Raw genomic sequence first — 15,728 nt, 5'->3', positions numbered from 1 at the left:
ATATTGGCACAGAAATATCCACTAAGCTACGATCTCAAAGTTTCGAGCTGGAATGAATAACTTCAACGAGCACAGAGTCTCCAAAACAAAACAGATTTAGAAACAAGCTCCGAAGGACAAGCGGCAGAGATAACTCTTAGTCTGACTAAAATCGAAAATAAATGTAACCCCCTTTCATATAATTTTTTTTAACCGCATCTACAAAATTCTCGAATTGTCTCAAAGACGACAGAACGTCTAGGATTCCAGACCTCGCGAATGCCAGCCAGTCTCGAAAACTATCGCGACTGGCAGGTCAGAAAGGAACCAGTGATCGGGGCTCGCCCGTAACAGTATCACGTGAATTTGGTTTCAAAAATACAACCCTATTATAGTAAATGTTTTATCAGTATTCTGAGAAATACCGTGAGAAAAAAAAGTAGGCACAAGGCAAATAAAAATATATGGTCTTAAAAAATAATAACCCGCATAATTTCTACTAAAATTTTTATTTGTGTCTGTATTATTTTGTAAATTCACTTTGTCTGAGCTCAAGGGGGGGGGTTAAACCCCCCCCCCCCCCCTTGCGTACGCCCCTGTTCTCTGAATACCATTTTTTACCCGACGGAATCGGATTTTTGACCCTAAAAATAAAGGGGATAGCTACAATCTGGAAACTTTGGTCCCATTAGTTTGATCAGGAGAGCGCTCCAATGTTTAGTGCCCTTAATGTTAATTTTACTTTCTGCGTATTTCGCTTTATCTCAAGAACTTTTTGAACGAATTGAAAAACTTTTACACACAATTATAAAATATGTCTATCCAAAAATAATTCCATTCAAAAAATTAACTTTTAATAAATATTTATAATTTTAAAAAGAATGACTAGAATAGTCAAAGAAATATTGACTTCTAAGGTGTAAAGTTTTTTTACATTATTTTTAAAGCATGTAATTTTGCATGACAAAATAGAAAATTTGAGCAAAATCGGTCAAATAGTTCCTGAGAAATTAAATTTCAAATTAGTTAAATAGTTAAAATTCGATTTCTCAGGAACTATTCAACCGATTTTTTTCAAGTTTTGTCATGTAAAATTACATTCGTTAAAATGATGCAAAAAAATGCCTACCATATAGTTCAGTATTTTTTAGACTATTCTTAAGTAAAATAAGAGATATTTACTAAAAGTTATTTTCTGCATGGAATTATCATTGGACAAATGGATTTCATAATCATCTGCAAAAATGTTTCAATTCGCTGAAAAAATTCTCGAGATATAACGAAATACGCAAAAATATAATTAACATTCGGGGATCCAAACTTTGAATTGCTCTCCTGACCAAACTACGGGAACCATATTTCTAAGATTGCGGCTACCCGTTATATTATAGGGTCAAAAATAAGATTCCGCCGAAAGAAACGATATGTTTTTTAGAGCAAGTACGTTTTAGCACCTGATTTCGCAAGTTAAAATATGGTCTTCAATTTTTAATAAGCATATTTTTTGTCACCCCCTAGAGCCATTATAGTTCTAGAACGTGAAAATCTGATCATTAGATCAAAAATTATTCAAAATGGTCCTTTTTTTTTTTTTTTTTTTAATTTAAAAAATCCATGTATTATGCACCAATCCATGTACCTTAGAGAAGCGCGAAAATGACTAAAGCAATGGCATATATTCTTTTCAACTTTTTTATGATAGTAATACTCTGTTTCCACTAGTAGGTTTAAGTTTTTTAAAGTACATTTAAACTTTCTTAAACCGATTTTCTGAACACTTAATCTTCTTAACTTGATAGTGAAAACAGAGTATGAGAAAGCAGTATTAACTATATTATATAAGCATAATTGCCTAAAGGGACCATTCTCTTCAAGAAATTCGCATGCGATTTTGCCACTTAATTAATCAATTATCCGTCCCACAGTAGATAGAAGGGGGGAGGGGAACAATCTCGGTTCGTTCTCTCAGATCGTGAGATTCTGATATATACCTTCTAATGATAATATTTAAATAAAATAAGAATAAATATAAGTTCCAAGGGTGGGGTCTTACATAAGAATAAAGCGAAATGAGCGAGAGTTGTGATCCGATTGAGCAAGCAGGTTTTTGTTTTTCCTGAAACAAGTATTCAATGACACAAATATGTTGATGCACAATATTTATTCACTTAAGAAGGACTTAATACAAGAAATCGAAATATTTTCGCCAAGAGAAGCCAAAACAAGCTTGATATTATGCAAAGGATAAGTCCTGCCCATTCTATTGAGAGAGGCCATCCTACTACAAATATTCTAACTCTCATGTATTCCTCCGGAATACCAACATCAAGCATCGTGCTTGTGTAAAATCCGTCAGGTTTTACTCTCTTGAATCGCATGAATACCAGGTTGAAAGTTCCAAATACAGCTGAAATCAGAAATTATGAAAAATTAACTGAATGAATCATATTATTTTCAAATCAGTATGTTTGTAATTTTACAGTAGCGCTTAGAGGATAGAATATCCATTAAACTCCTCCCTTTTAGAATTCTTTAAGTATTTGGGCTGACAATAAAAACATATAAAATTTGATTTTTAGAAATTATTAATTAATGTGAAAGCTAGAGTAAAAATAAATAATTGAGACTACATATTTCCCAAATTATCTAGCCAATTAAAATTCATCCTGAAAATGTAGATAATAGCAACTATTATAGCCCACAAATCTTGATTATGATATTCAATAAAAATTTTCAGGAATGCCATTCAGCGTTATTTGAAAAATTAAGCAATTTGGATAATTTTAATCACATCTTTGCCATGATTGATATTTAAAATGATTCGTCAAATTTTGATAGCACTGCATGTCACGTCTTCAGATCTAGAAAGCAGCTGAATTTTTCGAAAGTATCTTGTGTAAGAGATGAGAACTTAGCGTCCGTAAATATAACTTCATTGAGTTTTCATATTAATGGAGAAAGTTCTATTTTATGAGGATTAAAATGTATGAATGTTATAATCAATAAATAAACAAACTATTAACTTAATCTAATCTTTAGGTTTTTTTCTAAGAACACTGTTCAATTTTTAAATCGAGTGTGCGTTTCAACGTATTTTGGTTATATTATTAAAGTATAATGATATTTTATCTGTTTTTCTTTATTTTTAACTATGATTATAAACATAAACTTTATATATCGAGTTGTTATATGTTTTCTGTCATATATTGCGGAATTGAACATTTCTAAATTGATCGTAAAAAGTAAATCAACATAAATACACGCGCTGAAGTTTGTATTACTATTTAATTAGAAAAAAACAAGCGCAATATGGCGAATCATTATCAAGGTCAATAATTGTTAAGGTGGGCATAATTAGAAAGCATAGTTAAAAAAAGTATCTATGGTGGAATCTATTTGGTCTAGAGTTTCTCTAACTAACAACTATGTTAACAACTCTAACCAACAACTGTTTCACCAAAAAGTGAAATATTTCGTCTTTTTCAGTGCATCTAAACGTAGTTCTTTAAATTTTTATTTCCTTTCTTCACATTTATTTATTTGGAAATCGTTCGGAGAGTGATTTGTAATTGAATATTTTCAATATAAATTGAAGAAGTTAAAGTGAATTACTATCTTCAAAGTTCCAGTCATGAATTTCTTTATACTTCAACGTGATCTACTTTTACACGTTCATCAACCTATAGATAAAATTTTTATAAGTAACGCAGAAAATTCCAATCAACAGTCTATAAATTAAATTATATAATTTAGTGCGATGTACTACTGTTCAGCAATCTATGGATTGAAATTAAGTAAATAATATAGATAATTTAGTGTTACCGATATATTACCGATTAGTGTTACCGATAGATAATTCAATATGATGTAAAACAACTATATGTTAAACAATCCATAGATTGAAGTTATCCATAATGTCAAGGAAAATTCAATAAGATCTACTTTTTTATGATCAAAAATGTATAGATAAAAATTGTATAAATAAAAATTATATAAATAGTACAGTGTGATATACTATTATATTTTCAACTCACAATTAATAAAATATAAGTAAAATAGAAAATTCAGTGCGATCTACTATTGCATTTTTACCAACTTTTAAATAAAAGTTTTAACTTAGTGTGATATGATACCATGTATACAATGCGCAAAGGAAATAACGGACCATCCTGAATGACTTTTGATCTAATGATCGGATCTTCACGTTCTAGGACTTAATCTTAATGATTCGAGGGGGTGACCTCAAATATGATAATTAATTAGTGAAGACGATATTTTTAAGTTACGAAATATGACTCAAAATACGATTTCTTTTATTAAAGTTCGATTTCTCAGGATGAATTCGGTCGATTTCGCTCAAATTTTGTATTTTGCCAAGTAAAATTACATTCTTTAAAATTATATTAAAAATTGTGTACCTTACAATTAAATTTCTGTTTGATGATTATTAAATAAAATGATAAAAAATAATATATAGTTACTAAAAATATTTTTTTGCTTGGAATTATCGTTTAATAAACAAATTTTATAATTGAGTGCAAAAACTTTTCAATTTGCTACAAAAGTTTTCGAAATAAGCAAAAAGTAAAATTAACATTAAGGGATACAAACTTAAGACCATTGTCCTGACCTTCTCCTCCAATTGGGAACATATTTCTCAGATTGTGGCTTCCCCTTATATTTTGAAAGTCAGAAATTTGTCGAAAAAACGGTGTGTTTATTCAGAAAAAGTACATTCTTGTGTCTGACTTCGTAATTTCAAATATCGTCTGCACTAATTAATCAACATATTTTAGATTCCTAGAACATAGAGATCCACTCAATAGATCAAAAGTTATTCAGGGTTTATTTTCTTGCGCATTAACAACAATCTATAAATAAAAAGCGTATTCATAGTTAAAGTATAATTCAGATATTTAAATTAAAAAAAATATTCTAGTTACATAAGATTTTTTTTTTAAAATAACGTTCTTACAAATTAAATATACAAATGTAAAATTGAAATCTAATACTGCGTATAGTTTATTATTCGAAAAATGTGAATTGTTGTATCTAAAGTACCGTGAATATGAGATTCCAGTAAAAAATGCCTAAATATCTGTCCGTTGCACCGTTTGCTATTTACGATATTATCGATTTTATGCTTCCTGTCTCATAAATGCGTATAGCACGAATTTCGCATCAGCCGTGACGTCACTAAAAAAATTGCAGGATATAAAAAAATATAAAAACAGCTGAACAGATACTTACACTTCCTGAACCTATTTAATTAAAAGAGCATTAAATAAAATAAAATAAAAAAACTTTTTACAACAAAAAAAATTTCCTTACGTATTATAATACGCATATATTATAATTTCTGATTTATTTTCTATTTCTATTATATTTTCCGCTTTTCTTGTTGTTATATTACCATATATCAATAAAAATCATCAGTATTATTAAAAAAATACATTAGACTTTTCCAATCAACTTTGCGCATTATATAATGACGATTGCTGTTTACAAGAACCAAATTGCAAAGAACCTGACGCATCTGCACGCCACTGCACTTTAAATATGTTAAATACTAACTATTAGTACTGTCTATAATTTAAAATATGAAATACGGCCACACAAAACGGTTTCTCAGAATAAAAATAATCTTTTACGACGTATTCGTATCATAAAATGACTAAAAATACACAACCGCCATCTAGAGTCTAGATATATGGAGATTTGTATAGAGATATTCGCCAACTAGATTTGCGGATAGAAAGTATTTCGCCAGATGGCAATAATTTAGTCATGGTTAATTTATATAGTGAGATAAATAAACTATTATGAACAATAATTAATGGCAAACGGATCATGAATAAGAGTCGTTTTGCAATTTAACAAACAGAGAGAGATTTTCGTTGTTTTCCTCTCTGTGTAACGCAAAATTCTAGTATTCTTTATATAAGACTCAAAATATCTTCAACAAAAATGAGTTTATCATAATGCTTAATCTAGTAGTCTTTTTTTTCTGAGTGACATCAATAAATTTTGATCGTGAATGATCAATTATCTTAACATCAAAATTTCCAATTCAGTATAAAAAAGCGAAAAAATGGATTTTTTTAAAAACAATTACTGATAATTTTTTATTTTTCTTTGAAGAAAACTTTCATTTTTATCGAAAATAAGTAATACTGAATATTTTTCTTTAATACTTAAAAGGAAAATTCTCAATAACTTCTAGAAAGAACTTACTCTTGAAGTTTTTATTTCTTTATGAACTTTTAATGACTGAACATTTATCTTAGATATTATTTTTAAGGAATATTTCAGCATAGAACATATTGAGTTTCAAATTATTTCTCTTTTAAATAATTCAGCAAGATTAAAAAAAAGTTATCAACTAAGTAATAAACTAACCTGCCAGACTGTACATAACTCCTGTAACCATGATTGTACTGATTTGTTTCTTATACAGGCCTAAAAGTCCGAGTGGTCCAGAACAACCCAGAAGAATGAGGCACACTATGGCACATGACATTGCTAAATTCCGCATACCTAAGAATGAATTAATTCCTTTTAAATATTTTTTGAACAAATAATATATGAACATTCTGGAGAATTCACTACTACCATGAATTACAATCAAAATACAAAGACCCTAACATAGTAAAAATGATCAAGGTTTCTTAAATAAGGTGGCTGGGACAGGTATTTCGATATAGAGTTAAAATCCTGTTAATAAATAACCTTCCAAACACCAGAGGGAAAAAGAAGGAGAGGAAGATCTAGAACAAGGTGGTTAAAAAGAGTAAAGAAATGTTTAAAGGACTTGGGAGTTAATAGATGGAGAAATATTGCATCAAATACATCTAGATAAGATAAATTGACTGATGTGGCCTTGGCCGGGATCCTGCTGTAGTGCATAAGAAGAAGAATATATATACATTATGTATTAAAAATCAAGCAGTCCATTTTCACAAAAATGTACTCAACTCAAGATTATGAATTTTTATTGGAATTTATTAAAGATTTGCTTTACTTTTATCTTCTTTCCTTTTTTTCTTTTATCATTATTTTTTTTTTTAAATGCACTTTTATTAGCTGTTAGCTTATACGATTTCAAATAAATGAAGATCACTTAAAAAATGTTTCTCAAATAAATTAAGATCACTTTGTTAAAAAAAAACATACTTGATAAATTGTTGATTAATTATTTTTTGATACGTTAATCTTAACGAAACGAACAATTGAGATATAATCAACTGTATTGGAAAGAAAAAAAAATTTAATTTTTGAAAGCAAAATGTTCCTAAAAAATTGGTGAAAATTTTTATGAAGTTACTTTTGACGAGGATGTGAAATACCTTTAGAACAAAAGTCGTTTAACTGACTAATAATAGCAGTTTCATTGTTTGATCATATTAGGATTATAACTTCTTCTATTTAAAAATCCAGAAGATTTCAAATGAATACAGATTTTTTTATTGAGCCGCGATGGCTCAGTGGTTAAGACACTGAGCTGTCATTGTGAAGAACTGAGGGTCAATCCCCAGTTGCGGCTTGAAGCCCATTCAGCTTCAGATCAATCGGTACCAGCTTGTCTGGGAAGTAAAGGCGTTCTGTGCGCAATGCTGACTGCATTGCCACAATCAGGCTGTTGGTCTCAAATTTCTTGAGCCTTAACCTGCCAACAACGGGCTGTTGAGGGAACGCTTTTTACAGATTTGTTATTAAAACACTTTTATGGTGCTTAAATTTATATTAAATTTTAATAGTCGATTAACACTAATATATAACTATGTATTTCCCTTAAAGTTTATAAAACATAAGTTAGCAGATGTATTTAAAGCATTTTGCAGAATATATAATTATTATATATGCACGGTGTTGCGTAACTAACACCTTTAATGCATAATTTTTAAGAATCCTTGTCAAAGTGAAATAAAAACAGTAGGTAGTTAAATTATTATGGGTAGAATTAATTGAGGTAAAAACTAGTACTAAACTTTCAAAAACTAGTGATTCACTATAGAGGAAGGCGGGACTGAAAATATCAAAATCTGTTTGATTACCGGAGGGAACAGAAATTATTTGAAAATCAATTTGAAACACCTCTAAGTTTCAGCAGACAATCAGGGACGTTTTTCATAATTTTTTCTGTAGTGATTTGACTGATTAAACAGTATTTTGCGAGTACAATTTTTAGCTGCAGATTTTAAATAGTAAAATTTTTAATAGACGATTTTTAATAGTACAATTTTTAATAGACGATTTTCAATAGTACAAACTTTAGTAACAGATTTGGAATAGTACAATTTTTAGTAGCAGATTTTAAATAGTACAACTTTTAGTAACAGAAAGAGATTGCACTGCTTATTCACGCCAGATAAAAGTTTTGCACTTTTTTCACGAATTCGGTCACTTCTAATCATTCACCAACTGCAGTAATATATAATCAAATATCGTAGTAATGAATTGATGGAAAATCAATACATTGGCTTGTCCGGGTCATGTGCCTTGGCTCATCTCGAAAACTTATACATCAATTGTTTCTAGCCGTTTGTCTTAGACAATCTTCTCCATAATTATGGACTATAAATGCCAGCATAACGTTCATCTACTGCCACTAAAAATTGCATTACTACACGCTGTTCAGTTCTTAACGCATCATTAACGACTCATTCATTAACGACTTTGCATTCACTTTGAATACTCTAATCCGAACAGGCTAATAAATCATGGGCGCTCTGGGCTGCTATTGCTACTGTATTTCTAACGTTATGATGCGTGTTCACTTATCATTTTGGCAATCCTTATAAAAGTAACATTAAATTTCAATTTTTTTTCTTTCATCCAGTTTTATAATCGAATTAAAGATAAGAGCTTCGTTCAGATTTATAAAATAAAACAAATTTATGCTTAATGTTATATTGAAAACATAAATATTATTCTATGAAATTAGTCAGATGAATTCGGAAAAAGAATTCCCTCTATTTTTCTTTCTCTATTTTTTATTTGTTAAAGTATTAAAAGCACAGATGTTGGCACGTACTTACGATCTAGCCAAGAATCTCTGGATATAATCTTTTCATTGGAAAGATAGGAAATGCAGTAATCGACTTCTTGGCCATCTTCCTTCATTTGATTACGAACTATATCTGAAAGAAAAATATAACTTTCATTCTAATCTCTTTGCTGAGAATAAAAATAAATAATTTAAGCATTTTTCTATTCGGATATATCTATGAATTACATGATCAATCTTTGGGGAGAGGCTTTTAAGCGAGCACTAGGGTTAATAGTGGTTGACAAAACTTTTTTATTAACTAAAAAAAGGATATTGCTTAGAAGGAAAAAATTATAATTATTAAAAAATTATAATTAATTAAAATTATTAAAAAAAGGATATTGCAATACAATTGCTTAGTTTTAACGTATTATATGTTGAAAGTTAATTTTTTTTTATCAGAGATACTATGAGCAAATTTAATGTTTAGTTTTAATTTAAAATATCGTCTGCAAACGTTTATTGAACATTTTTATGACTTTTATAAGAGTTTGAAAACAGCCAGGAAGATATTTAATTTTATCGTCTGAAAATAAACTCGCATTTAATGGCATAAAAATTTTCATTCCGTCAATTTTCCGAAATGTCGCATGTTATTAAACAAAGAACATGCGTTAAGTTTTGTTTTCGCCATGAAATTTCTGCTACAAAAGCATTTTAAATTTTGTAAAAAACTTTTAAACACGACTGTTCATCAAAAACAACAGTATTTGATGGGAATAAAAAGGTCGAAGTCCTTAAAAATCCATAGAAGATGACAAGCGATCTGTTAGACCACCCACTGTTCCACTTCGATTGATAAACAACATACTGATCAAATGAGAATATTGATATTCGGTGATAATAATTCGGTAATATGAGGCAGTATTGAGCAAGTTACTTTATCATCCCTATATATTTTTATCATTTCTATATAATCCTATATATTCCCATCAAGCAAATTAAAAAGAACATTTAAGGGAGTCGCATGTCAAGTTGTTCCAAGAACTTCGAACTTATTCCAAAACCAACGACCTGTTTAAGTGGTTCGACAAATGCTTTCAGAAGGAGATTCCTCTATTAAAACACACTGAAAACTTGGATCCAGTACCGTCTTTACGCATGGGCACAACCGGGCAGTGCCCAAGGGCCCCAGGCACTCAGAGGGGCAATGATAATCTTACTTTTTATAAATTGTATTTAAAAACACTAAGAATAAACAAAATTGCCTCATATATTTTTCAAAAATAAATATATTCTATTGTATAAAGTGTGCATTTTGTTTTCCTTTCTGCAAATAGTGATTGGTTATCATGCAAACAGCAACAATTTGAATAGTTTATCACCAGGGAAACTTAAAATTTCAACTGAAATCCATTTTTCTACTTTCTAATGAAGTTTTTATGTGGATTCAGTTTCTTTGGGTAATCAAAATGTATTTAAATTTGTTCAAATTATTGCATATGTAAAAAATGTTTTATTTTATGTATGTGAAGTTTTTTAGTTCGATTTTAAGCAGTATGACCTGTTATGAGGGCTCAAAACATTTTTTTGTCCGGGGGCCTGAGACGACTCTGCTTGGACCCATGGTGAAGAAGCTTGGATTTAGGGTTTTGACACAGAAACAGATCAATGATTAAGTGAATGGCACTTGTAAGATGAAGCACGACCGAAAAGTTGCCGTAAAAAAAGTTGTCGAATATTTTCTTATATCGTCGCGTTGTCGTGCATAGAGAGTTCCTGCCAACCTGCCAGACAGCCAACGAAGATTATTTTAAATGTTTTGCTGTCGCATTTTGATTGTTTTGCGTGCAGCGATCGTCGAAAATGACGTGAAATGTGGAGAGAAAACTCATGGATTTTACATTTCGATAACGCGTCTTCTCACCTTGGGCAATTTGTCAATTTTTTTGGAAGACAACAAATACGACCTCACAAGCACCATGTTCTCTTTATATGGCAAAATGTGGCTTTTTTACCTCCACGAATGATGTTGTCTCTTTGTGGTCATTGCTTTGAATTCATTAATTCGATAAAAGAATATTCGCTACGAAACTCTGAACGGAATTTTAAGACATGTTTAATAAATTTAAGAAAATATTGGCAAAAGTGCATTAGAGTGGGAGAAATATATTTCGAATAAGAAATACACTTTCACTAAGCTCTTTTGTCTTCCTAGCCTTTTTTATCTACAGAAAAAAAGTTGGGAAAAAAAATTTATAAGTGCAGGGAGTTTCCGCTATTTATCAGACGAAAAAATATCGGCACACGGAAAAAATAACGGCAAAAATCATTCGTACCAAATGCAAAACTCGCATAAAACATCGAAATCCTAAAATACTAAAAAACGCGCATAAAGCATCCAAACCGAAAAATACTATAAAACACGCATGCCTTTAACTGAACTTAGATTTATTTTTTGTTCATGTATTTTATTATAACCATAATACATCTTTGTTTTGTGTACCTGGCAACTACGATGCATAATTAGTTTATTTATGTTCTATGTAGCTGCTTACAATATTTAATGTAATATTATGATTTAAAACTGCAAAAGAACAAGAGACAACTTTTGAAATTACTTGTTTATTTCTCTCCGTTAAATCGCGCACTGAAGTGTAAGTAGTAGCTGTTCGCTAACGCTTCTTATTTTTATCGATAGTGTCACTACCACAGTATGACGAGGTTACCGACCCGACTTTCTACATGGCTTCGTGCATGTCTTTGTGCTAAGTAAGAAATATATACTGAAAAGACAGAAATCTTTGAGAAGGAATATAGAATGCGCCACTTAAGAGAATTAATACTTGGCGGGCATGGCTTACTCGGAATAGAATGGAAGGAACAGTTGCTAACCTAAACAAAGCTACGTTTCAACAACCAATCAGAATCGAGATACCCACACTACGTCACTTGCAGGCATCACATTTTAAATTTTAGTCTTAAATATATTATTAGCTGTTATTTAGTATCAATTCTACGGCTTTCACTGATTCATTTATAGTAACTGTCTAAGTATTGTTACTCGTAGTTATAAAGTTATAATTTAAAAAAATAATATTTTTGTAAGATAACACTTTTGATTATTTATTTATTTATTGGTAAACTATTAATTTTATTTTAATATAAATAAGCAATAGCTATATTTGATAGAGGTACTGTTTACATCATTGCAAACAAGTCATTTAATTTTTTTTTTGATGCATAATAAAATAATAAATATTATAAAGCAAAATAAGTGATGAAAATTTTAAAGAAAGGGTTTCAGTAAGTAGTTATAAAAATTTTTTTGCTATAAATGTTTTGCCTTAACTATTATATAAAAATTAAAGTATTTACAATTACTGTTTACGTTATAATTATTTCTTATTTAAACAGTAAGAGTCTTAAACTATTTTTTTTCAGGACAGCTGAATGAATGACTAAGTTTTAAGGATTCAGTTAATTAATAATAGTAATTCAATTAGTAAAATTTGTACTATTTCTATTTTTATAAGAGTTGTCTACACCCAGGTCTACACCAATCTCGAATAATCGTTAATTCTATTTATCACGTAAAATAAAAAATTAAAATATTATTTTAAGAGAAAAGCATTACTTGCGATTTAAATTTAGTAAATTGGGATTAATTTGATTTTAAGAGGCACAAAGTTTCAGAAAGGAACCACTAAAATACTAAAAAACTTTAATTAAAAAAAATTTAAATAAATTTATTTTAAAATGCAAAAAAAAAGAAAATTAAAATTTTATGCTATGAGATTTGAGGACCCTTGGAACGACAACCTAGCCCTGTTTAAGAGAAATCATATAATAAATAAGAACCTATCATCTTTTTTTTTATTGTGTTATTTAACACGCATTGCATTGAAATGTCTTGGTAATGTTACAACCCTGGATACAAGTAATGTAAGTGTTAGTAATATATTAAAACTTATTATTTCTTTTGCCTAACTGTATTTTTAATTAGTAATTTATTTTCTTTCAAGTTAATATTAATTTTTTCTGTAAATATAATTTTTTTTTCTGGTTAGGAACAGTAATAACGGGGACTTAAGTATTATCCCGACGATCCTTTCACCACGTCTGAAAATAAATTTAGAAATGGTTCAAATATACTAAATTGAAATAAATTTGAAAGATACCAAAGTGACTCTGGCGCGATGTTAGCGAAATTTGGCCGACGAGAAAGCACGTAAATGGGTGCTTCTTTGGAAACATGACAATTCCGAACAAAAAATTTCTTCGAATTTAAAGTCTTCAAAATAATCTAAATTTTTTGCGTGTATTTATTTAGTTACATTTATTAATATCTTACAGACAGCAATGTAGTTTATTGACATTTGCTCAAGAAAAAAAATTAAATAGAAATTTACCAAATTTTGAATGTCAGGAAAATGAAATATTAGTTTAGAAGCTTAAAAAACAGTGATTTTAAGCTAAAAGTGAGTAACTCAACTTATGTCTTTATGTTAGATGGACCATGAATTACTTAAATTAATTATTTCATCCACTGTAGAAAGAATCCAAAATGTTTTTGTTGCTAATACGTGCAGAATAAAATTTTATATAATAATCAATCATTAAATAACTTTGATTACATTCAAGCATATTAGAGTCCAGTATAAACTTGGTATTAGGTTAATATTTGCTTTTCCTCTTTACAGTATACTGTTTAAAAAGTTTTCTAGTAACACGTCATTGACCTGTGATTCATAAGCCAGGAAAATGACAGCCAGGACAATGACAAATTTGCTATTTTATAGCATTTAACTTTACTTTAATTTAACATTTTAGCCTAAGACGTTTAGATTCGGCAGAAAACAAAAGGATTTCTTGAAATAACTCAGATAAATTTATGTAGTTATTATGATTAATGATTGCAAGAAGACAGGAAAAGGACAACATAAAAACCTGCTCACATTGAAAAGATTTTTGAAATAGATTTTGAACCAGAAAGTTGTTTCTTTATTGATCCAGTAAGACATGTTCACATATTATGGCATTCTAACCAATCTATTAACATAAGATATTGATGGCTGGCGCTATATATTTTGGTTATAAATCACTTAATAAAAGTAGCCAGGAAAATGACAGATTTTCGTGTGACAAACAAATTATTGACAGAAAAAGTTATTTTCAACTAAGTTTTTGTACACAATACCCTCTGCGTAGATTTCAGAAATGTTTACAATGGTTGAGGTAAAAAAAATTAGATATTGAAAAATTAATGGGAAGTTTTGAAGCTAGTTATTATTGAAATTATTGTTTGTGACATACCAAAAAATTGAATTTTTTAACTATACAAAACAGTCGATGCTAATGCAAAGTCATTTTAAAACGCTAACAGCAATGCTATTTATTAAATTTTTTTAAAAAAAAGTTCTTTTAGTAGTATAGTATTAGAGCTAGAGACTCTAGAGAGCAAGAGACTGTAAATTGTCATATTTCGTGATAATTACCCAAATACTAAATAACGTAACGTAAGAGTTATAGTAAAAACTTATTAGTTCTTTTTCCTAACTGATTGATACTCTTTAAAGTTAATAATTTCTTCAATAAATAAGTTTTTATTGCTTAATGACAACATTTAAAAATAACTCTACGAAAAAAAAATTCGAATTATTAATTTTAGTACTTTTTCTACCCAAAATAGGAAAAGCATGCCTTGAACTTTGCGTGATGGCCCATATCACTTCTCAGTGCATCTGAATTAATAATTTATTCTGTCTTCATTATATATTAAAACCAAAAAAATACGTCTTTTTATTCTTTTTTTCCCTCGTTGAAATGAGAGAAAAATGCGATGAAATGAAACTCAAGTGAGTGTAAAAGAGGCTTTTATGTGTTGGCGATGGGTGGGTCTTCTGACTTTTCATTTGGCGATCAATACGAGAAATCTGGCTCACACGCTGCTCACGTTTCGGGAAATGGAGGTGCTTAAGAAATTGATTTACAACATAATTTTTGCATATTAATTTAAGTTAAATCTTAACGATATACTAGGGTCTTAAAAGTATGTCTCCCTGAGTTATGAATAATTTATTAGGAAGTCTACAAACACTGGAAATGTTAATTAATAAGACAGTTTAGAGAAGCGAAAATGTCATTTTTCAGACGCCAAAATTCGACTGTTTAAATTTTTGAAGATTCGATTGCTGTTGAACGGTTATTGCTTGTTGAGTTATCCAGTTTATTAATTAAAAGCCTTATGGGTAGTTATGATGCCACAATGGGCATTACACATCTCTTATCTTTTAAAATTTCTTTAATTTATTTTTTTTAATCATTCTTAATAGAATTTTAATTAAATGAAAACAATTATTTAATTTTATTACGTTTCAATAAAAAATATAAAACAGTTTACTCTTCTCTTAACAGTCAATGTAACGGCTAACTTTTTATTTCAATACTAATGTGAGATTGATTAATTCACTGTTGCGACTAAATTGAAAACTAGAATCAATTTATAACTCTTTATTCTTTATTTCTTACCACAAAAATGGTTCAGTACTAATTCTCACAGTCTTTTTGGCGATCTATTTTCGCCAAATTATTTTCAAATTTAATATTGATTATGGGGGGGTTGGCTTTATTTTTGGCTATGTTATCTTTCGATAAATCGCCAACCAGGGATCTCTTCCCATGGGCCTAACTGCCCGTTGAGAACAATTCACTGACTTTTAATTCCGAATTACTGACGTGAACACTGTAATGATATTTG

The 15,728-nt window shown here is 29.4% G+C and overlaps 1 protein-coding gene across 1 annotated transcript in view; it reads right to left on the bottom strand.

Annotated features, from left to right (window-relative positions):
• Positions 1-2,125: 2,125 nt before the first annotated feature.
• LOC107449721 (uncharacterized) overlaps positions 2,126-15,728 on the bottom strand; it is a 44,282-nt gene continuing 30,679 nt past the window's right edge. Inside the window, exons 3-5 of the mRNA XM_043051545.2 lie at positions 9,018-9,119; positions 6,379-6,516; positions 2,126-2,386 (exon numbers count right to left, since the gene is read on the bottom strand). Of these exons, the coding sequence (XP_042907479.1) occupies positions 2,148-2,386; positions 6,379-6,516; positions 9,018-9,119 (479 nt within the window). The 3' untranslated portion in view covers positions 2,126-2,147. The remainder of the gene's footprint in view (positions 2,387-6,378; positions 6,517-9,017; positions 9,120-15,728) is intronic.

This window comes from Parasteatoda tepidariorum, chromosome 7 (assembly GCF_043381705.1).
Source record: "Parasteatoda tepidariorum isolate YZ-2023 chromosome 7, CAS_Ptep_4.0, whole genome shotgun sequence".
NCBI classification, from domain to species: Eukaryota; Metazoa; Arthropoda; class Arachnida; order Araneae; family Theridiidae; genus Parasteatoda; species Parasteatoda tepidariorum.
This window is presented reverse-complemented; position numbering and strand designations above follow the sequence as displayed.